This window comes from Oncorhynchus tshawytscha, linkage group LG08 (assembly GCF_018296145.1).
Source record: "Oncorhynchus tshawytscha isolate Ot180627B linkage group LG08, Otsh_v2.0, whole genome shotgun sequence".
NCBI lineage: Eukaryota > Metazoa > Chordata > Actinopteri > Salmoniformes > Salmonidae > Oncorhynchus > Oncorhynchus tshawytscha.
Genome location: NC_056436.1, coordinates 15,055,628 through 15,080,661, shown reverse-complemented (window position 1 = coordinate 15,080,661; position 25,034 = coordinate 15,055,628). Strand labels below are relative to the sequence as shown.

The following is a 25,034-nucleotide window of genomic DNA, read 5'->3' as shown; positions in this document are numbered from 1 at the left end:
AAACATTAGACCCTACGCTCCTAAACAGTAGATCCTACGCTCCTAAACATTAAACCCTATGTTCTCCTAAACATTAGACCCTACGCTCCTAAACAGTAGACCCTACGCTCCTAAACAGTAGACCCTACGCTCCTAAACAGTAGATCCTACGCTCCTAAACAGTAGATCCTACGCTCCTAAACAGTAGACCCTACGCTCCTAAACAGTAGACCCTACGCTCCTAAACAGTAGACCCTACGCTCCTAAACATTAGACCCTACGCTCCTAAACAGTAGATCCTACGCTCCTAAACAGTAGATCCTACGCTCCTAAACAGTAGACCCTCGCTCCTAAACATTAGACCCTACGCTCCTAAACATTAGATCCTACGCTCCTAAACAGTAGATCCTACGCTCCTAAACAGTAGACCTACGCTCCTAAACAGTAGATCCTACGCTCCTAAACATTAGATCCTACGCTCCTAAACAGTAGATCCTACGCTCCTAAACAGTAGATCCTACGCTCCTAAACAGTAGATCCTACGCTCCTAAACAGTAGATCCTACGCTCCTAAACAGTAGATCCTACGCTCCTAAACAGTAGATCCTACGCTCCTAAACATTAGATCCTACGCTCCTAAACATTAGACCCTACGCTCCTATACAGTAGATCCTACGCTATTAAACAGTAGATCCTACGCTCCTAAACATTAGATCCTACGCTCCTAAACATTAGACCCTACGCTCCTATACAGTAGATCCTACGCTATTAAACAGTAGACCCTACGCTCCTAAACAGTAGATCCTACGCTCCTAAACATTAGACCCTACGCTCCTAAACATTAGACCCTACGCTCCTAAACAGTATGAACACCAGTAGATTATGTTGAATAGGATATAGGAGCCAGGGAATAACATCCTGGAGTACTTGTCGATGGTGTGTGTATTCTGTATAATATTGAGGGCCCTGATGCCTTTCTTCTTGGTTGTCGTTGACTCGCTGCTGGCAGACAGGTGGACCACTGTGTGTTCTCCAGGAGGCTGCTTCTCAGTCATCATGTCGCGGGGCATATCCATGTCCTCCTCGGGCCCCATAGTTCCTGAGGTGTAGCCGGCCAGGCTGTTAGTGTCCGCCTCGCTGTAGGTCCCGTCTAATAGCATGGTCCTGGTCTGGGACATGCCACAGGTGCAGGGCAGCGACTGCAGGTCAGGAGAGAAGGTGAGAAAGACAGAGGTTGTGCCAGGGAAAATGGAACTAAACTAACTTGAGATGCAAGCCTGTAATTTGAACTTTTGAATTCATGTCAATGAGAGATTTGACCAAAAATGAATGTGTTGGCATACGTTAGATTTGGCCATAGAAGAGACAAGGAAGTATAACGCGTCAGAAGTGTTTGTTAATCCAACCAAACTGCATGAAATGAAGAGCAAACTGTATTCTCAAGAGATCTTGCGATTTTGTCTTGGAAAAAGGAGTACTGTACAGTACTGTGGTAGCATTTTATTACCTGTGACCTGGCCCTTTCCCTCATCTCGTCTCTCATCTTGCGTTCCCTGCGGTCCTGTGCAGTGGACAGGTAGTTGACAGCAGCGTACTCCAGGACAGACAGGAAGACAAACACGAAGCTGACCCACAGGTAGATGTCCACTGCTTTGATGTAGGATACTCTGGGCATGGAGGCGTTGACTCCAGTGATGATGGTGGACATGGTGAGCACTGTAGTGATACCTGCACGGAACAGGAGAAGGAAATAACAAGAGTTCAAGACTGCTCTCTTCTGTATTCTTTTCCAAGAAGACAGTCAGACCCTGTCGAAGAATCAAACTATCTTTAAATATGTTTACTTTCATCATCCACCAGCACTTTAAAAAGGTCTGACAGAGATGGCTTTATTGTTCCAACCTCTGAAATACACTGTAATAACTGAAAAACTACAGAAAGCCTGACATCTGGCAATGAGGGGATTAAGCAGCACTAGATACAGCATTAACTGTACCACTTCTGAATATTGATCTTCCATAGTAGCGCTAGCATCTTACCCAGGGAGACACGAGCTGGGACGGCCCTGCGGTCGATCCAGAAGGACACCCAAGACAGCATAACCATGAGGGTAGCCGGGAAGTAGGTCTGAAGCAGGAAGAAGAAGATGTGTCTCCGCAGGGTGAAGTTGATGTACAGACGGTTGTACCAGCCTGTACATGAGGAGGAACACAATGGATAGGTATGGATCAATAATAATATCACTGGTAGGGTTGAAAAATGCTGGTAACTTTCCAAAAATTCCCAGGTTTTTCAGAAATTTTGGTTGAAGGATTCCAGGTTTTCTGCTTATTCCAACCAAGGATTTCTGGAAAACCAGAGAATTTTTGCAAAGTTACCAGATTTTTTCTGGGAATGTGTGATTCTCACATGGCTATGGTGATTATTACCAGTACTGCTGTAGAAGGCCAGCCGAGATGTGGTGTGGAACTTCTGGATGAGGAACTGAGACAAGGAGATACGGTCATCCGTACTCAAGGACTCATCCCCACTCTTCCAGTACAGCATCAGGTCCTCATCCGTATATGCATCTGGGGGGCACAACCAACGTTAGAGATAAAAGTGGTGCCTGTGTGGGCCAGTGGTAACAACCCCAGCAGGAAACGCACATGTACTGTATAAACCTGAGTTCTGAGTTCAATCCCTGCCTTTCTGACGTCCCCCACTGGTTTCTGACGTCCCCCACTAACCCTAACCCTACTCTTTGCCTGTCTACTCATCTAATTATTCAAAGCTTAAAAACATTTAGATATTCTCAATAATACTGTTCTGTTTGTGTATACTGTAGACAAAAAAAAATACTAAATAGTATGCCCTGACATATTTTCTAAAGGTCAATGAAGATTTTCAGTGAAACTCTGAAAGTTAGCCTACTCACAGCTCTCTAGCTCCAGGGAGCAGGACTGGGTGTCCAAAGGGAAGCGGCTGAAGTCCATGTTACAGGCTGCTGTCACTGTCACCCTGTACAGTAAGGACAACACAGATCCATGATGTGACATCGACAACTTTACGATTCCTCCATGAGCCTTACAACACATAACATTACGTTCTTGTAGATATTATAGGCTCTTTTTTGCCTTCTGAAATAAATAAATAGCATCAAAGAACTTGGAAAATGTCATTTTTTGGAGTGCGGTCTCGCTACACTGAATCACATGTTCACAACACCAAATACATTTGGTCCATGATGTTGTCCTTACTGTTCCACACACACCAATTCAAAACTTCAACACTGACTATAACTGTATGTAGTAGACGATGTGAAAAAACAGGGCCACTGTCATGAATAACAATGAGCATGTTCTCAAGCCATTGAAACACAATTTGTGCATATATTGTCTGGTGAATGACTTTGAGCAGCATAAAAGACCAAACTATCTGGCATGAAACAACAACTTAGTAGTACCTTCACATTTTGGCCTAGTTTTCAAAAGCAGATAAAAAAATAAATAAAAAAACATCACCAGCCAGAAGCACATTTCTAATTTTAACTAACAACAGGAGCAAAATGCAAATGTATCTTCTTGTCTAGGTGTCAACATACCTACATCCTGCACAGAAGCATGTTATGTTTAGTATAAAAAGTTAGGATACTATTAATATTCCAAACTGAATACATTTAAAATTCTTAAGTCAACAGCTAAGTACATCATTCCAAGTATTGACAATATGAGCAGTCAATCACTTTGGAGCAGCGTGTGTAGGTTTTTGTTTCAGCCCAACACTAGCACCAGTCAATTTAGAAAGTTAATTGAAATCTGAATTGATCCCAACCCTGCATGACAAAGAATGACCTGCACAATGTCCCCAGTAAGGTTGCAAAAATGCCTAGATTTTCCAGAAATCCTGTTTGGAGGATTCTGGATTTCCTGCTACCTCTGATTCTGGGAATCTTCCAAACAGGATTTCTTGAAAACAAGGGAATTTTGGAAAAGTGACTGGAATTTTGCAACCCTAGTCCCCAAAGCATCCCAGCTCCACCTCAGGCTGTACAGAACGTGTCCGTCGGGAAAGACCCTGAGCATGATGTTGACTGTGGTGGTGTCGTGGATGAAGGATCTCTTGGAGTGGACGAAGAACACATCGGGCACCCAGATCTTCTTGACCAGACGCCCGTCAAATGTCATGCTCTTATTGGTGGAGCTGGTGAAGGACAGACGCTCGTCCTTCCAATAGTGTCTCAGGTACAGGGTCATGGTGAAGTCCTATTGGAGGAGAGGAGGGGAAGGGTTTAATGTCTAACTAACGTGTGGATGACCGGAAAATGGAAACAGGACAGTAACTATACCCAGTGAATCATCATACTCTAGGATAGTAACTACACACAGTGAATCATCATACTCTAGGATAGTAACTATACCCAGTGAATCATCATACTCTAGGATAGTAACTATACCCAGTGAATCATCATACTCTAGGATAGTAACTATGCCCAGTGAATCATCATACTCTAGGATAGTAACTATGCCCAGTGAATCATCATACTCTAGGATAGTAACTACACCCAGTGAATCATCATACTCTAGGATAGTAACTACACCCAGTGAATCATCATACTCTAGGATAGTAACTACACCAGTGAATCATCATACTCTAGGATAGTAACTATGTCCAGTGAATCATCATACTCTAGGATAGTAACTATGTCCAGTGAATCATCATACTCTAGGATAGTAACTATGCTCAGTGAATCATCATACTCAAGCATAGTAACTACGCTACTGAGGACATTTGGGGTTGAGTTATCCAATGAGTGAATTATACCCAGAAAATAAAGCTATGAATTTGCAAAAAGTACTATATTATATAAATGCAAGTCTTAAACCCAGCTGTCAGAGCTTACAGAACTTTGGGTTCAAATCCTGTTGGGGCTGAAATTAAGTGTAGGCTGAAAGTCAACGGACAGAGCAGATAAGTCTAGATCAGTGTCTTTGATTTCTCTGCAACCTCTCACACCTCTGGGGTTGAGCTCTACTACAAAGAAACTGAAACCTCCTCCTTCTCCTCCTCCTCCTCCACTTATGCCTCCTCCTCCTCCCCTCCTACTACCCCATCTCCTCCTCCTCCACTTATGCCTCCTCCTACCCTTCCTCCTTCTCCTTCTCCCCCTCCCCTTACGTCTTCTCCTCCACTTACACCTCCTTCTCTGGTCCCCTCCTCCCCACCTCCACCCCCTCCTACTACCCCTCCTCCTCCTCCTCCACTTACGCCTCCTCCTCTGCCTCCTCTTACTCCTCCTCCCATTACGCCTTCTCCTCCTCCACTTACACCTCTTCCTCCACACCTCCACCCTCTCCTACTACCCCTCCTCCTCCTCTTCCTCTCACCCCCTCTTTCAGCCCACTCTCATTATATAATAATAGCAACAGTTGGGAGTACCCATCATTATGATGCCCATCTGCATGGTCAATAACGACTATCAATATGTTACAGTCTGTTAGATCTCAAGGGATTTAGCTAGCACAAAAATACTCCAACAAACCGTGTCAATTTGGATACAGGAAATAATGACTTAAATGTTAATGATGTGGTGATTTTACTCTCACATAATTTCCACAATGCAGAGTTGAAGCTGTTGCGTCATAACTTCAGAGTACAGAAATTGGGTAGCTTCAACCTACCATGTCTACTTCTGAGATGCTATCCAGGCTCTCCACCTGTACGTCCACTCCGACTGGGATAGCAGGGCCTGGGAAACAAAAAGAAAGAAAACACAGAAAAAATGATTTGAACAAACTACAGCATATTAATATACAGCATACAGAAACACGTATGAAGACTATGGGACAAAAAGTGTTGGTTTTAACAATGAACAAGCGTTTTGATCCACTTCCAATGTTCTCCAAGTTGCTATATTTCCTCTTCTCTTTAGTTAGCTCCTCAATTCATGCGCCTTGGTTTTGGAGCGAGGCAGCGTCTGTGTTCATTTTGCTCTAAACAAACTAAAGTATGCCAGTATCAGGTGGCTCATAGACTGCGACACCTAGTTACAGCTTCTGTACCGTATTTAAAGTATCAGGTGGCTCATAGACGGTGACACCTAGTTACAGCGGATGTACCGTATTTAAAGTATCAGGTGGCTCATAGACGGTGACACCTAGTTACAGCTTCTGTACCGTATTTAAAGTATCAGGTGGCTCATAGACGGTGACACCTAGTTACAGCTTCTGTACCGTATTTAAAGTATCAGGTGGCTCATAGACGGTGACACCTAGTTACAGCTTCTGTACCGTATTTAAAGTATCAGGTGGCTCATAGACGGTGACACCTAGTTACAGCTTCTGTACCGTATTTAAAGTATCAGGTGGCTCATAGACGGTGACACCTAGTTACAGCTTCTGTACCGTATTTAAAGTATCAGGTGGCTCATAGACGGTGACACCTAGTTACAGCTTCTGTACCGTATTTAAAGTATCAGGTGGCTCATAGACGGTGACACCTAGTTACAGCGGATGTACCGTATTTAAAGTATCAGGTGGCTCATAGACGGTGACACCTAGTTACAGCGGATGTACCGTATTTAAAGTATCAGGTGGCTCATAGACGGTGACACCTAGTTACAGCGGATGTACCGTATTTAAAGTATCAGGTGGCTCATAGACGGTGACACCTAGTTACAGCGGATGTACCGTATTTAAAGTATCAGGTGGCTCATAGACGGTGACACCTAGTTACAGCGGATGTACCGTATTTCCTTACAGGCAAATAAGTCAATGATTCAGCTTTGAACTTTACAGCGAAATTGTTGCTCGGCAATGACTCACTCGTCAAAACCTGACTCAAGTCTAGTACTGTAGACTTAAAGGGAGCGGAAACGATAGGGTTTAGAACCAATTCAGCAGTTCGGGGGCAGAGGAGCAAAGAATCAAGCCCACATTACGCAACTGAACTCTGACAACAAAAACTAGGCCAAGTTCTGGAAAAGCCTCTGTCTTCTCTGCCTTTCCATGTAATAACTGGACTTGCAGTATCCCTGTTACGCCCACAGGGGCCACCAGTAAGTACATTTTAAATCTGTGTAATTCAAAGGAGGACCATACGAGACCCACAGGGCCATATTCAATATTCATCAATGTTGCACTTCCACCTAAGACTTACCCCACACCAGCTTGTCGCCAGTGTTTAATGATAATGTGAGCTCTAGTATTATGGTGTTTCTATCAGGAGTGTGACACTAAAGACTTGTGGCAAGCAGAATGCTCTGTAAGTAAGTGTTAAAGTTCACAGTTAGCCATTGTTATGTAAATACAATCTGAAAAGTATCAATGGCTCTAAATCAGAGCAGGTCCGTTGGAGCCGTGGCCCAGTGAGACATGGGGTGCTCGCCCGCATAGATGGAAGCAGAAAAGTCTGAGCCTTTTGGGTAGAACAATGGGGTAAAATCTCAGATGGAAACTCGGCACAAGCGTCTCAGAGTAGGAGTGGTGATCTAGGATCAGTTTTGTTTTTTATATATATATTTTTAAAAATGAATGGACTGGGGGGTGCTAATCCTAGATCAGCACTCCTACTCTGAGACGCTTTAGAAATACGAGCCCAGTATGAAGAACATAGGTTACAGCACACAGTGAATGACATCTGGACTCACTTCTCTGACCCGATGCAACACGGTACGTTTCAGACAACCTATGACCTCCTGAAAATGAGTATAATATTAATCAGACCACTTCACATTGCCAGGCTGGTGCAGTATGTATAACACATGCTGTCACGCAGCAGCAAATAGTCTCCTGCATACCTCTATGTCATACACTTTATGTATCAATACAGTCTGTAATCTGATGAGATTAGAGGAGACGATAAATGCCAGATTAGAGTCAGTGCCTTCCAAAGCCATTGAGACAGCAGCAGAGGAGGGGTCTTTATGGCACTTTGGGATTACTAAAATGATAAAGGAATTATCACTGTCTGCATCTGAAATAGCATCATATTCCCTTTATAGTGTTTTGACCACAGCCATTGGAATAGGTTGACATTTGGGATCTAAACATACACTGTCTGTGAGAGGCAGAGGGGCACAAGCCCTAAATATTATCTGGATAGAATAGCATCTAATGATGTATGGAGACAGATTCACTGCAGCGAAGACATCATTACAGAAAATACAAATTACAGCTGACATTTCAGAAGAGGTTGTAAATGTGGATTTGCCTGCCAGCTGCTTTTAGATTTTATGTGGTTCAAAATCACTTAATGAGGAACGTATTCCAAGTTCTTAATGAGGAACGTATTCCAAGTGTTTTGCTTCTGAATCCGTCTTCTTCATCAATCAGGGTATATGGGCTGAGAAAGAGTGTCCCAAATGGCACCCTATTCCCTTTATAGTGCACTACTTTTGACCAGGGCTCATAGGACTCTGGTCAAAAGTAGTGTACTATTTAGGGAATAGGGTGCCATTTGGGAATTGCAGAGATGTGCCTCTCTTTCCCCTAATAAGATGCATGGTTATTAGCTTGTCTGTGGAAGCAATTATAGAACAAACCAGCTTTGCCACTACATGCGATATGATGTACATGATGCAACTTCCTATTTGTGTTTGCATCACTGGGTGAAATAAAGGCTTTCGTTAATTGGGATAACTAGCACAGACAATACTGTAACTAACCTAAGTGCTACATCCTCACTCTAAATGACATCTATTAACATCATGTGGACACATAACTATAGCCAGAGGAAAGATCTAGAACTGGAGTTGCATGGTTGTTTCACTCTGCCATAGATAGTACTGTATATTATGCAGCAACACATCCTACAACCTGTTGGTTATTTGTTTACATGTATGTACATATCTCTCCTGGGGAATCTGTGATTGGGTTAGACCCACATTCATATGACTCTGTGTTGGGTAAACCATGCTGGTACAATGTTGGAATAAACCCCCCCACTCCCCACTAGGCAAACTTTTTCATTTCCCTATGGTTTTTAACTCAGTGTGTGTGTGCGTGTGTGTATATCAGGCTTATGGATATCAGATAATCCCCCCCCCACACACACACACAGTTAGCCAATCTGCATCCTTTCACTCTGACCTTGGTTCGATTTGCCTTAAATTTGTCCCAGTTCTGACATTTGGACTAAAAGAGACCCAGGAGATCAATAGTTTCTGACTGTTTCTGCATAGTAGTCATCAATACAATGTTCTCTTTTTACAACTTGAGATAAATACATTAACAGCATGGTGATGGCTGGTACATTGAATATCTATTTCAAAACAAACATGCTGATTTAGAGTTACAGTATGTAAAAAATGATGCTAATACCATGACTTGACTGGGATGTGTGGGATTTCAAAATGTCAAAAGTTTAAAAGGATTTGAACACTCCATTTCATTTTTGTTTAGAGTTACATTATAATAAAACTCTATAGTCAAATGTATTTATTTTATTAATCTTTATGCATTACTTTACTATAAATAATAATTGCAAAAAGGGGTAATTTTAAGGAGAGTGTTACCATTCCCCTTTAAGTATGTATGGAGCCTTAGTTGAAAAAGCAAAAGCACTCCTTTGGTAGTGAAAGTTAAAAACATTTACTGTGTTGGTGACATCTCAACTCATTGAACTAAGTGGCGACTGTAATAGTGCAGCAGTCTAGACACTCTTATCAGGAGTATTACACTGTTTACACCAGGGCTCTACATTGTGTACAGACAGAAGTTGTCTGGAGTCAATTTGCATTAAAGGATGATATGAATGATTTAATAGTAGGCCTATGAATTAATGAAAAACTCATAATATTGACACTCCAACTCCACATCAGAGACGTGGCAGCATATTGCACATAAAATGTCTTTAAAGGACATAAACTGAGGGTAAAAAGACCTCCTGGAGTGACTAAATAAAAAATGCACTGATGCAAACCCCATGCACTTCTGTCCAAGGACCTCATGTTGCCATCTTTTAGTGCTTTGTGGAACAAAGTTTGGGTGAAATAGGCCTACAGACATGGGGTCTCACTTGAAAAAAAGAAAACATTTGCAAACTGGTAATGTCTTGAGGCTACATCACATTCGGTACTATATTCCTAAGCAGTGCACTATGTAGAAAATAAGATGCCATTTGGAATTCAGAAAAAGTCTCAATTTAAATATATTTATCACCCCAACAATGTTGTTCAGTAAGATGATGTCACTACTAGTGTTATGTATGTTACAGTAATACTTAGTACAACTCAGTACTGTCCGTACTGTAAATCTCAGTACTACTCAGTACTGGCCGTACTGTAAATCTCAGTACTACTCATTACTGTCCGTACTGTAAATCTCAGTACTACTCATTACTGTCCGTACTGTAAATCTCAGTACTACTCATTACTGTCCGTACTGTAAATCTCAGTACTACTCATTACTGTCCGTACTGTAAATCTCAGGACTACTCATTACTGTCCGTACTGTAAATCTCTGTACTACTCATTACTGTCCGTACTGTAAATCTCAGTACTACTCATTACTGTCCGTACTGTAAATCTCAGTACTACTCATTACTGTCCGTACTGTAAATCTCAGTACTACTCATTACTGTCCGTACTGTAAATCTCAGTACTACTCAGTACTGTCCGTACTGTAAATCTCAGTACTACTCAGTACTGTCCGTACTGTAAATCTCAGTACTACTCAGTACTGTCCGTACTGTAAATCTCAGTACTACTCAGTACTGTCCGTACTGTAAATCTCAGTACTACTCAGTACTTTTAACTGTGTCCTTTAAACTGAGCTAGGCTTGCAGCCCATTTCGTCTGTTTGTTGGGAAAGAGAGTTATGGATGGTAAACAGCTGTCGGCACAAGTCCCTGGTGCATCATGTGCTAATCCACGCGGTCAGCAGGAGAAACCCCTGCCATCTTAATCTGGTCATGATCGTTAGCATTTCCGGCAAGAGCTGGATTTACGAATGGGCACGAAGTGCATGTGCCCCGGGGCTCCGACCTAAATATATATATATATAATTTTTTGGGTTGAGGGCCATCTGTAAGTCTCAATTCTAGACATGACAAAATGTGCAGAATTGCAGGAAATTAGCTTTGAATCTGCAAAATGTTCTCTTAGCCTCATAACAAAATTTGTAGAATGGGATGATAAACTGCACATTTTTCCCTCTGCCCCAAATCCAGCCATGTTTCCGGCTAGGCTAAGCTAAACTAAGGCTAGCAGCTAGCTACAGCGGGCAATACCAATCTAGATGCTATGGGTAGGCTAGGCTAAGGCGTCAGCATGCTTCAGTTCGGCTGGTGCTCGCATACTTCCCTAAAAGACATTTCCTTGAAGAATTAGAAAAAAGCGGCAATGGTACAGTTTGTCCATCTTGAGACGCCATAGACAGAATAGTCTGAATGAATCTAAAATAACTCAAGGAGATCTTAGTCGCTCAATTTGACATCTAACTAAGAGGTTTAGCAGGTGGTGGATGGGTTAATAAAAAATAAATACTACTAATAATAATAATGTTTGGTGCAGTATTTCTCAATGAAATACTGAAAACAAGTAATCTTTCGTTGAATGACAACCAAGACTATTTTAAAGAATGTTTACCAATCACCGACGAAGAGGCATAGACTTCGGCTACAGACTTCAGCTACTGACTTTGGCTTGCCTTGAGAAAAAAATGTGTGTGCCCGAACAGCCCCCCCCCAAAAAAACTTACCGAAGTATAAAATGAACAAAAATGTCACAAAATGTAATCATAATATATGCACAAACTCTTCTGAACTATTTCAGCTGGGAAGCATGCGAACGCCTTAAGGCTATAGCAGCCACTGCAGAGCTATTTTACTGGACAGTTTTATCTAAATTTCTTCCTTCAAAGACTCAATCATGGACACTCTTACTGACAGTTGTGGCTGCTTTGCGTGATGTATTGTTGTCTCTACCTTCTTGCCCTTTGTGCTGTTGTCTGTGCCCAACAATGTTTGCACCATGTTTTGTACTGCTACCGTGTTGTGCTGCTACCATATTATTGTCATGTTGTGTCGCTACCATGCTGTGTTGTCATGTGTTGCTGCCATGCTATGTTGTTGTCTTAGGAACCTCAGGAGTTGAAGTCATAAACAGCGCTGTGACTCAAGCATTGCTAAGAGCTGCTGGCAAACACAGTGACGTTTGAATGAATGTTTACGAGCCTGCTGCTGCCTAACACCGCTCAGTCAGACTGCTCTATCAAATATCAAATTATATACTTAATTATAATATAATTATAATTATAATAATATTGATTGTTTTTTATAAGGTAAGTTTAATGCTAGCTAGCAACTTTCCTTGGCTCCTTGCTGCACTCGCGTAACAGGTGGTCAGCCTGCCACACATTTTCCTCGTGGAATGCAATGTAATCGGCGTCCAAAATGCTGATTACCAATTGTTATGAAAACTTGAAATCGGCCCTAATTAATCGGCCATGCCGGTTGACCTCTAACACACAGACGTACAGACGGACGGACAGACACAAAAACACAAATACACACACACATAAAACAGTACACACATACACGGGAGAGCACGCCACTTTGGTGGTTCAGGATTATGTTAGCGACCACTGCTGTTCATGACACTTCTGAGTTGGCAGATTCATGAATGTCACAGCAGAGCATAGCCGTATTCCAGCCATAGTGTACACAGTGGCACAGTGGCAAAAGTGTTTACAATGTGTTGGCCTCTCCTCTTCTCTCCTCTCCATTCCTCTCCTCTTCTCTCTCTCCCTTCCTCTCCTCTTCTCTCTCTTCCTCTCCTCTCAAATTCCTTCCTCTCCTCTCATCTCCCTTCCTCTCCTCTTCTCTCTCTCTCCTCTCCCTTCCTCTCCACTCCCTTCCTCTCCTCTCCTCTTCTCTCCTCTCATCTTCCTTCCTCTCCTCTCATCTCCCTTCCTCTTCTCTTCTCTCTCTCTCCTCTCCCTTCCTCTCCTCTCCTCTTCTCATCTTCCTTACTCTCCCTTCCTCTTCTCTTCTCTCCCTTCCTCTCCTCACCACTCCTCGGCTGTGAGAGGGAACTTCACTGTGTGATTTATTGTGGTGGTTAAAGAGTAGAGTGAACCTCACTGTTGACCTTGTGGACTGAGATAAATCCTTAATTCCACTAAACCAGCACATTTCTGAAAAGCATGCATACTGTGGCTTCACTTAACATCCAGTACCCATTATCATGTGAATGGTGCACAGTGCTCTCTCTCTCTCTACATGCATCACATGATACCAGACTACTCCCCTATTCATGGATAAGCAAGATTAATGCATTAATGCACTCTTTTACCCAGGATTAATAGCAATGAATCCATCCTACCAATGCACTAGATTAGACCTTTTCACTTTTGTCGGATGAAACACCTGAAATGTCAAACTATATGACTATACAGTCTAAGGGTAGAAGGGCAACAGTTTCATAATGTAAGCCTAATAACTGTATGGGTCCCAAGACATGCACACATTAGCCTTAAACTTCCTACAGCCTTTTAAAATGCAAGGAGAGGGGCTAAAATAGGCCAAGCATGTACAGGGAAAATCTCCTTTACTGGGCCATTTGCATGCAGAAAGTTACAAACCACTAGATCCTCTGTACTAGTCCTGTGTAACTCCACAGGCGTGTGTCTCTTCAAGGAGAGGAGAGGAGAGGAGAGGAGAGGAGAGGAGAGGAGAGGAGAGGAGAGGAGAGGAGAGGAGAGGAGAGGAGAGGAGAGGAGAGGAGAGGAGAGGAGAGGAGAGGAGAGGAGAGGAGAGGAGAGGAGGAGGAGGATACTGTTACTGTTTGAGCCTGGGTGAGTTTCCATATGTATCCTTGTGTGTGTGTGTGTGTGTGTGTGTGTGTGTGTGTGTGTGTGTGTGTGTGTGTGTGTGTGTGTGTGTGTGTGTGTGTGTGTGTGTGTGTGTGTGTGTGTGTGTGTGTGTGTGTGTGTGTCTGTGTGTGTGTGTGTGTGTGTGTGTGTGTGTGTGTGTGTGTGTGTGTGTGTGTGTGTGTGTGTGTGTGTGTGTGTGTGTGTGTGTGTCTGTGACCCCCTGCTGATCGATGTGCCACACATTCGTTCCCCTGCAGTAATGATCCCTGTCACAGTCGAGGAGAGGAGACAAGCCCTTCTACACCCCCCAAAACAGAAACTTTCATCAGATCGGCTCCAAACAAGAAACAAGTTGAGAAGATAACATCAAAAGGAAAGAAGACTTGCGCATGCTCTTTCTTTCTGTCCTCTCTTTTCTCTCGTTTTCAAATGCAGCATCTCCAAACATCGTTAAAAAAGCTGTCTTTGTCACAAAGAAAACAATCCTAAAGTTTGGGGTGGTAGATTTCTCGGCTGCGACGAACGAAGCAAACTTTTATGTGCATCAACACAAAGACTAGCCCTGAGCAACAGTCTCATCTGAACCCATCCAATAATACAAGTCTACTGCTTAGATTTCAAAGACTCAAAGCACTAAGAAATACTCTCTAAATTCACTTACAGTTTGAGCAGGAAATCCATGAAGCATCTCATGAACTGTTCTCAACACGCTACTGCACAAAGAACACGAGGAGTCAAGTTTGTAGGCTATAACAAGCTAAAGTTTACAGTATGTGCCAACTTAGTAGACAGCTTGAAAAATTCCTTTTCAGATGCTTTAGAGTGGGGTAGCTGGATGTCAGAAATGTAATTATTCGGAGGTAACCGAAAAAGAGGCTTAAAACCATAGAATTAAAATAGAGTAGAATAGGATAGAATCAGTGCACCCGTTATGGCATCATTGACTTGAATGGGAATGTCCGCTCTACTTACTCTAAATCTATGCTTAAAACTCAGGTCCAAGACAGCAAATCTAATTGATTACGCAACTACTGTATAATTATATTTATGGCAAAGTATTTATAGGTTCCAGACAGTAAGAACCTAACTTTGTGCTTTGCTTTTCTAACAAGCAGGAGAAGTTGCAGGTCCATTAGGATATTCTGAGTCAGTAACTTGGCATATACAGTTGAAGTCGGAAGTTTAAATACACTTAGGTTGGAGTCAATAAAACTCGTTTTTCAACCACTCCACAAATTTCTTGTTAACAAACTATAGTTTTGGCAATTCGGTTAGGACATCTACTGTGTGCATGACACAAGTAATTTTTCCAACAATTGTTTACAAACAGATTATTTCACTTATAATTCACTGTATCACAATTCCAGTGGGTCAGAAGTTTACATACAATAAGTTGACTGTGCTTTTAAACAGCTTAGAAAATTCCAGTTAATTATGTCATGACTTTAGAAGCTTCTGATAGGCTAATTAACATCATTTGAGTCAATTGGAGGTGTACCTGTGGATGTATTTCAAGGCCTACCTTCAAACTCAATCCCTCTTTGCTTGACATCATGGGAAAATCAAAATAAATCAGCCAAGACCTCAGAAAAAAAATTGTAGACCTCCATAAATCTGGTTCATTCTTGGGCGTTTCCAAATGCCTGAAGGTACCACGTTCATCTGTACAAACAATAGTACGCAAGTATAAACACCTTGGGACCACTCAGCCGTCATACCGCTCAGGACGGAGACGCGTTCTGTCTCCTAGAGATTAACGTACTTTGGTGCGAAAAGTGCAAATCAATCTCAGAACAACAGCAATGGACCTTGTGAAGATGCTGGAGGAAACAAGTACAAAAGTATCTATATCCACAGTAAAACAAGTCCTATATCGACATAACCTGAAAGGACGCTCAGCAAGGAAGAAGCCACTGCTCCAAAACTGCCATTAAAAAGCCAGACAATGGTTTGCAACTGCACATGGAGACAAAGATCATACTTTTTTGGAGAAATATCCTCTGGTCTGATGAGACAAAAATAGAACTGTTTAGCCATAATGACCATTGTTATGTTTGGAGGAAAAAGGGGGAGGCTTGCAAGCTGAAAAACACCATCCCAACCGTGAAGCATAGGGGTGGCAGCATCATGTTGTGGGGGTGCTTTGCTGCAGGAGGGACTGGTGCACTTCACAAAATAGATGGCATCATGAGAAGGGAAATTACGTGGATATATTGAAGCAACATCTCAAGACATCAGTCAGGAAGTTTAAGCTTGGTCACAAATGGGTCTTCCAAATGGACAATGACCCCAAGCATACTTCCAAAGTAGTGGAAAAATGGCTTAAGGACAACAAAGTCAAGGTATTGGAGTGGCCATCACAAAGGCCTGACCTCAATCCTATAGAACATTTGTGAGCAGAACTGAAAAAGCGTGTGCGAGCAAGGAGGCCTACAAACCTGACTCAGTTACACCAGCTCTGTCAGGAGGAATGGGCCAAAATTCACCCAACGTATTGTGGGAAGCTTCTGGAAGGCTACCCAAAATGTTTTACCCAAGTTAATCAATTTAATGGCAATGCTACCAAATACTAATTGAGTGTATGTAAACTTCTGACCCACTGGGAATGTGATGAAAGAAATAAAAGCTGAAAGAAATCATTTTCTCTACTATTATTCTGACATTTCACATTCTTAAAATAAAGTGGTGATCCTAACTGACGCAAGACAGGGAATTTTTACTCTGATTAAATGTCAGGAATTGTGAAAAACTGAGTTTAAATGTATTTGGCTAAGGTGTATGTAAACTTCCGACTTCAACTATATAAGGCGATTAGAAGTACCAGACGGGCTCATTTTTCTAACTTGATCACTAATAATCTGAATAATTTGACAATTGTCTTCTTGACCATTGATGGCCTGATAAATCCTAACCCCACAAACCTATGTGAACTTTCCTCCACATCTAAATGTGATGAGTTTGCAGCATATTTCAGAGATAAATAACCAACAATAGGCTGGGTGTCAGTCAAGCAAGACCTGATGAGAAGTTTGATGACGTGTGCCCTAACCTACCACGCAAAGGCACTATGAATTTATTTTCCCTGGTTGACACAGACATGTTCAAGATATTGATAGCACAACTTAATAAGCCTTCTACCTGCCTTCTTGATCCAATCCGCACCACCTTCTTCAAAACAGTTTTTAATTTAATATCTGAAGAAGTGTTAATCACTTCCTGTTCACAGGCAACTTCCTACCTGCACTGAAACCTGCCATGAAACCCCTTTTGAATAAAAGTCATCTAGATTCTTCAGCTCTTAGCAATTTTGGGCCAATCTCCAACCTTCCATTCTTAAACTGTATCTTTGGAAAGTTCCAATCTGGTTTTCGGGCCCACCACAGCCCAGATACAGCCTTAATTAAAGTGGTAAACGATCTTAAAGCCAACACAGATGCCAAACATTTCTCTGTCCTTGTACTCTTGGATTGAAGGTGATGCATTCGACACTGTTGACCATGATGTCCTTGACAGACTGGAGAGGTGGGTTGCACTCTCCGGTAGAGTTCTAAATTGGTTTAGGATCTATTTAACCAATCTAGTTTTTAAATCAACCCACGATTGTGCACCCCAATACATGTCAGACATGCTTTTAAGTTATGTACCCAGTAGGTCCCTCAGGTCCTCTGGCACTGGCCTTTTAACTCTCCCAAAGCCTCGGACCAAGAGGCATGGAGAGGCAGCCTTTAGTTACTATACCCCCAGCCTCTGGAGTAGCCTTCCAAGAGATCCTGAGCAGGGTAAAATGGTGGATAATTGTTTTTTTTAAATCTTGAAACACCGTTTTAGCTTTGCTTTTCCTTAGTGTGCTTTTTAATCGTTCAGTTGTTATTGTTATTCTTTAGTTTTTTATCCTCTTATGTTTGTTTTGTGGTAAATATTTCATTGTTATTTTTTATTTTTTTCCCCTGCAAAGATCATTTTGTTGCATTCCATGTCTGAAATGTGCTGTATAAATACATTTTTATTTTATGTAATTGGAGGATAAGAATTGAGCACATTCTCTCCCTTTACTGTAGGTGTGTAATTCACCTGTCATGCTGGAGAGTACTCTGAATGAACTAACAGCTAAACCATTGAAATCAGTAACTGGCATACGTGGCATCACCATTTCACATTCAGCAGATGTTATTATCCAGAGTGACTTGGAGTGAGTGCATTCAACTAAGGTAATAATACTATGAATGGGAAATACTATGAATGGGAAATCTAACAGCAGTTCCTGCATGTTGTGTTTTACATGACATCTTACATACAAATGGGGTCCCCCAAAACCATCCAATAAGAGCGTATCTGGCCTCTTCGGCCAGTGTGTGTGTATGCGTGTGCGTGTACGTGTAAGTGATCCCTACCTCCAAATGCCGGCCTCATGGTGAAATCATGATCATCTACTTTCAGAAGCTGCTCTGTCTTCAGCTTGCGATTCTTGGTCACATCTGGAGGTTTCTTTGTCAAGGAACTGGGAGATGACAAAACAAGACAACACCATATTAATGAATGATGAGTTGATAACTGGTGGAATGATTTACACAAAGGATATTCTAAATGAGCGTTATTGCGAAAGCCATTAGGAATCTGAATGTGTCTGTGTCCTAAACGGGACCCTTTTCCCTAGTGTACTACTTATGAGCATAATGCAATTAGGGCTCTGGTCGTGCACAAAAGTAGTGCACTATATAGGGAATAGGGTGCTATTTGGGAAGCCTTTGACTCCATTAAATGCACTGGTTACAAATGTGCCTATTCTTGTAAAGGGCTCCCTTGCCAAAGAGACCTTGGTCTCTATGGGAACAATAGAACTACAATAGAACTGCCTAAATAAAGGTTAAATAAAAAATGTAAATATCAAGCACAATCAAAGCTGAATGGGAAATGTTGCTTTTCAATGATAACCAGGGCCAACTCTAGCTTTTTGGGGCCCTAAGTGAGACATGTTAGTTCCCCCCCCCTCCCCCCTATTGATGGTGGAGAGAACATTTTTTATTTTAGAGTTATTTTCCTGCAATTCTACACATTTTGCCATCGGGTGTAGAGAAAATGTTCCAGTTTTAAAGCAAGTTTTCTGAAGTTCTACACATTTTGCCATGGGGCGGAGAGAAAATGTGGCAATTTTATTTATTTTTGGGGTGGAGATCATTTATTTCAGTTTTTCAAATTAATTTGAAAGCAAATTTCCTGCTATTCTACACGTTTGGCCATTACTGACTTCATGTGGTATTGGAAGCTCATAGTTCCCAGTGGGAAATTGCACTTGAACGACCCTCCAAATGTGAAACTCCGAGAAAATGATGTTCCTGGAGTAGCTAAGCTGTGATGTTTAACTACCGACCTTTCACCTTTTCAATCAAAAGATGATTACAAATCATTTTTAGACCATTAGAACTTGTCAATATGGAGAATATAGTTAGTTTGACCATATGTCAATGTTAAGCAAGCTAGCTAACGTTTTATTAGCAATGTGAGCTAGCTTATCAAGCTTCCCAGTGCTTATGTTCTTTATGCCTGGAGCTGGCCCTGATGATAACAGTAACATGTTATCTGCAGCCCGCTCCCATCTTTGACAGATAGACAAAACGTGCCTGAGAGACGTGGTCGTGCTTTGATCGTACTGGAGGCACTGGCAGCCAGCTGCTAACCTGTCATTGATGAGTAGGAACAACAAGTACCTATAGGTTCTACCCTGGCTGTCTAGTGTAAAACTTGAAACGACCACCTTCTGTCTGGGTCATGATGCATTTGTACTGCTTTCTGTCACTCTTTAACCTCATCCTCAGGCTCAATTGCTACCAGATAGAGATCTTTCTCATATATCCCTTATAATGACTGTAGTTATTGAATATTTTTTCCATGTCCAATTCTGTCTGCAGTGCACAATGAATGATTAGGCTATATTAACACTGCATTTTGATTGTCTGCGTGGATCATCACAATCACTATGTTTATAATCATCATCTTCGTCGCAATGATCATCAACATCTTATTTTTCTACTTCATCATCATCAACGTGTATCATGATGTTCCAATCTACTGCATCAAGAAAGAGTGATATCAAGTTTTGTGAAATTCAACCTTTGATGAAGAAGAATATTGTGTACCCCTCAGATGACCAGACATCATAGCAATGAACCATGTTGACAGACAGACATGGAACAGATCTTGAACCATTGCGCACCAAAAACCCACACCTGGGTGATCAATATTCGGGTACCACTTACGGGCCATGCTTTGTGGTCTCTGGTCCAAGCTTTGCCGTCTCCACGGTTTCCGTCCATCTCCGTACTCGGTGTCCAAGCCTACGGCATTCCCCGGTAACGACCAAACAGAAGAGTAAAAACAGCGGTTTAGTCAGATAAGGCATCGTGCCACGGACAAGCATAAAATTCCACAAGTGATTCCAAAAGCCCGTTCAGTCCATGACTTGTCCTACAGGTATACGGCTTTGAATACCAACGCATCTTCTCGCTCACGGACAACCAAGCGTTCTGACAGGCATTGCAAAAGGGTTTGATGATGTGTAGGTTGTGTATAAATACGGCTGCTTGGGAATCTATACTCCGAAAGATTTCCTCCGATTGTCATTGGTTAGCAACTGCACAGTTGTTTCGATGCGCGCAGCAGTCGGTCGCAACCACACTGTTGGTCATTGTAGCAGACGCAGACTCACAGCAAGCACACATGCAGGCATGGAGCACCGCGTCTACACTACTGGCATGTTAAACATGCTTGATGAAACCATGTATGAGTATGTAGTGTAACCTCAAAATAACACCAAAGTAGCCTAGAGCACAGAGGAGGCGCAGAGATTGTCCTACGACTAATCCAGCCTGGTCTCATAGACTAGATGAAAGATAGTAAATCTAATTCCGGGATAGACAAATTAGTATGCTATCAAGTCAAATGTATTGGTCATATACACTTGTTTAGCAGATGTTATTGCGGGAGCAGTGAAATGCTTGTAAGTGAAGTATATGAAATTTGGTATGGCTACATAAGAAAGAAGGTTACTTATGCCAAAAGGAAAGAAGGGTGGTTGGTTAGGGTGGATGGGTAGGCGTATAATATGAATGTCTAGCAGGTGTTCTAGTGTTCAAATCTCATCACAGACAACTTTAGCAACTTTTCAACTGCTTACTACTTTTAGCTACTTAGCATGTTAGCTAACCCAAACCTTAACCCTTAATTAACCTAAACCCCTACCCTAGCTAACATTAGCGCTAGACAGCTGGCCACAAATTGAAATTCATAACATATCATACGAAATGAAAGATGAACATCCACAAATGAATACATTCCATATGGAAGGTAACATATCATACGAAATGGTGGAGGCTGGTGGAAGGAGCTATAGGAGGACGGGCTCATTGAAATGTCTGGAAAGGAATTAATGGAATGGAGTCAAACATGTGGTTTCCATATGTTTGATACTGTTCCATTCATCCATTCCAGCCTTTACAATGAGCCCATCATCCTATAGCTCCCCCAACCAGCCTTCCCTCAGTGTCTCGGATTTAAATACAGAATAATACGAATGTTCCGAGACCATGTTGCAGCTACTAATCTTGTTCTGATGAGGTTTTGAGTGGAGATGAGATGCTGAGGGTGTGAGTAGTAAACAGTAGTTTGTAGGCTATATTATAGGGCTAGATGGAGCCGACTTTGAGATAAACTTCTTGCGCAATAAAGTTAAGATAGACTGCAATTGTACTTAGAAGAAAAACATAATAATTATGTATCACTTGTTGCAAACTGACAAAGTTCAAAGTTGCCCTCTGCAACGGTTAGCCCCTTAGTAGCCTATTCTCTCTATGATTCTTCCTTCCTCTCGAGATAAGGGCCACTCCCAGGGGAGTCCTGGGCTCCATGATGGGACCTGGCTCTCAGATCTGCAGGGGGGTTAGAGGTGCTGGGGGGTTTGAGGCACCAGAGTCCCTGGGGCACCTCTTGTCCCAGCCGCGGCGCAGCGTGGAGCAGCAGCAACATCAGCAGCAGCAGCAGATGGTGCGGCTCTTTTTTTAATGCGGTTTTGTCGTCGCCCACTCAGCTCCCAGTCTACTGCAGACCCTGAAATGCAGCTTATCCGGGATTTCAGTGCAATTCTCCCCGCCATGTACGCCCGGAGATCTCCCACTGTCATCCGAAGCAAGCCATTGCGCTGGACTCACGCCAACCTTGCTATAGGCTGCTGCACTGCTGGTTCCCAGTTATGTAATGTGAAAGTTAGTCTGCATGGCCTTTCCATATTAAAAAGGATGAATTCATTCTGTTTATTTGTCTGGATTGCCACTCTATTCCTCAAACACAGTTAATGCTCTATCAATATTTATAGAAATACAAAATTATAAATTGAATTGGTCAAAGCAAACAGATTAACATACATTAAGCATTGATTTGATGTTTGATTTAATTGAAGAGATAAGTGTGCCTCCTAAATGCCATCCTATTCCAAATGGAACCCCATTCCCTATACAGTGCACTACTTTTGACCTGAATCCTATGTGCCCTGGTCAAAAGTTGTGCACTACATAGGGAATAGGGTGTTATTTTGGACACAAATTTACTATTGTTTATGCTATTACAGGTGACATTAATCCATCTCTGTGTGAGTTCTAACAGGAAATGCTCTAGGCTTGACCTTTAGCTCGATGTGAGTGTCTCTTAGCAAAGCTTCCCACTGGCCCCAACGCCAATTCAAAGTTTATCCCACGTTGGTTCAACAAAATTTCATTGAAATGACGTGGAAACAACGTTGATTCAACCAGTGTGTGCCCAGTGGCTGGCATGTCTCAATGCTCTTATATGAGGCTTATTAGAACTCAAACATGAAAGGGCTGGATAGGATATTATTTCGATTTCTCTTATGTGGAAAAGGTGATGTGGTCATGTCAAGGAAGCTAGTGAGGACTTTTGAGGCTCAAGCCCAATCACATGTCATCCCCAAGCCCCAGACACATCTTCATGGCCCCTTTGACAACCTGAGGATAGTAACACTATAAACAATACAAAAAAAAACTTTCATCTAGCTGTCAAACTAGCCACAATTACTCTAAATGGGATTGCAGGTGTTTGTACGCCAATCCAATGGTTTTTTATCTTTTTTGCAGCTTTATTGACTTTGAATTGGGCTCCCGAGTGGCGCAGCGGTCTACGGCACTGCATCTCAGTGTTATAGGCGTCACTACAGACCCTGGTTCGATTCCAGGCTGAATCACAACCGGCCATGATTGGGAGTCCCATAGTGCGGCACACAATTGTCCCAGCGTCGTCTGGGTTTGGCCGGGGTAGGCTGTCATTGTAAATAAGAATTTGTTCTTAACTGACTTGCCTAGTCAAATAAAGGTTAAAAAAAGGACTGTCTCTATAAAGTCCCTTAGATATGCTTGGCTGGACTTTACACTCCAGTAGCAGAGGTCCTCAGATGCTCCTCATGGTTTAACCATACACTCTACACCACAGGGAATAGCATGTAACCTCCAACAGCCACACGAACAGCGGTATTGTACAAGTCATAATGCAATATCACTGAACAAGGGATAAAACCAGCCAGATGAGCATCAGTTCAGTACGGCTTGGTTCATCTTTCCTGTCCTTACATATTTCCTCTATTGTGGAAATAAACGCCTTACACAACACATTTATATTTGTTGTGTGATATCCAGTCGCATGCCTAATGAGCTTAGTTCACCTGTCGTACACCATCAGAACCCAAAAATATAAGCTTTTTTTTACTCCAATGTTAGTAAACAATGAAATTGATCTCATGGATGGTCAGTCCTTGCATAGCTCTGTCTATGAATTAGAGAGTGGTTACTTTCCACCAACCCCATCCTTCAGCTGTTTAACAAATCCCCCTTTGTTATTGTTTGAACTGCAGATGGTCGCTTTAAGCTTGATAAAGATGAAAGGCCAAGGTTCAATCTAATATCAGATTTCAAAAGACTGTGTTGCTGTGCTGTTAAGCTAGGGGTGCCCTGGTGCATCTCACACACACACACACACACACACACACACACACACACACACACACACACACACACACACACACACACACACACACACACACACACACACACCCCCCGGTGTGACCGAATGGTTTCAAACCCCATACAAGGGTTGCATCCCCAATAGTACAGTAAACTAATCCTGGCCCAAACAATGACAGAGTAAACAACAATTACATAATTACATAATGGTACATACTAGCCACTAACTAGGGATGCCCCCTAAAGAACTGGAATTATTTCCATGACAGATTTAGCAATAGTGCCATCCAGCTGCATGGGTCATTGACACAGAGCTACTAGCTGTGATCTGGTGTTAAATCACTACTCCCCCGGCCGGGGCATTACAGCTGGAGTTGGAGCAGCGTTTTGGCACAGGACGCTGTAAACCTGGGCCATACTCAGCAGGGATTAGCATTTACTATGTTGCAGAGGAAAAAGGAATGGAATCATAGTCATACAATAGACTGGTTCAGATCCATTTATGCTACCTTGCCAACTCCTTGTCACTCATTGTCACACCAAACATGACGATTCTATAATGAGTTATAGAGAGTAGAAACAGACTGGAATCCATGCAGGTCATAAAACTCTAGCAGGATGAGGAGTTATAGAGAGTAGAAACAGACTGGTATTCTCTTGTGAAATGGACACTTGAGAACTTCTGAATGTTTAATGCATTTCTATATCTACCTAAAACATTCTGAACATTGTGCCCTCATTTGTTTTCCATGTACAGTTATTCGCCCTGCATTTCTCTATCTTTCTGCACCTGGGACTTTCCCAGGTATTTCCAAGGGTCTCCTTGACAATTAATATGTCATTGTTTGTACTATGGTGATATTGTCACTGAAGAACTCCATTTATCTGCAATGGGGGCTTCTTTACTGATTATTTCCAAGGGTGCCCATGACAAAATAATATTTTATTGAAGCCTGTTTGGTTTGAATGCCCCCTGCAATTCCAGGAAATCAGCATTTATATTCATCTTCAAGATAGATGTGTGAAATTCAATATCTGCTGCTGTGAAGAAATGATGATGATGAAAGGATGCACTTCCATTCCACTATAACCAGACCCCTGGACATATCTCTTCACAAACGCTCTTGATGTTCTATCACAATCATTCCACAGTCAAGACACTCACTGGGTTATAGTGGATGTGTACTGTGTGTGCAGTATGCACAGTCAAGACACTCACTGGGTTATAGTGGATGTGTACTGTG

The 25,034-nt window shown here is 42.2% G+C and overlaps 1 protein-coding gene across 1 annotated transcript; it reads right to left on the bottom strand.

Moving 5' to 3' along the window:
- Nucleotides 1-415: 415 nt before the first annotated feature.
- LOC112257177 (gamma-aminobutyric acid receptor subunit rho-2-like) lies at nt 416-20,395 on the bottom strand. The gene is made up of 9 exons (XM_042326255.1): nt 20,026-20,395; nt 18,163-18,269; nt 5,639-5,706; nt 3,999-4,222; nt 2,896-2,978; nt 2,408-2,548; nt 2,018-2,170; nt 1,486-1,706; nt 416-1,177 (listed from the first exon to the last, which is right to left on the bottom strand). The coding sequence occupies exons 1-9, from the start codon at nt 20,184-20,186 to the stop codon at nt 827-829; spliced, it is 1,509 nt and encodes a 502-aa protein (XP_042182189.1). The 5' UTR covers nt 20,187-20,395; the 3' UTR covers nt 416-826.
- Nucleotides 20,396-25,034: the final 4,639 nt, after the last annotated feature.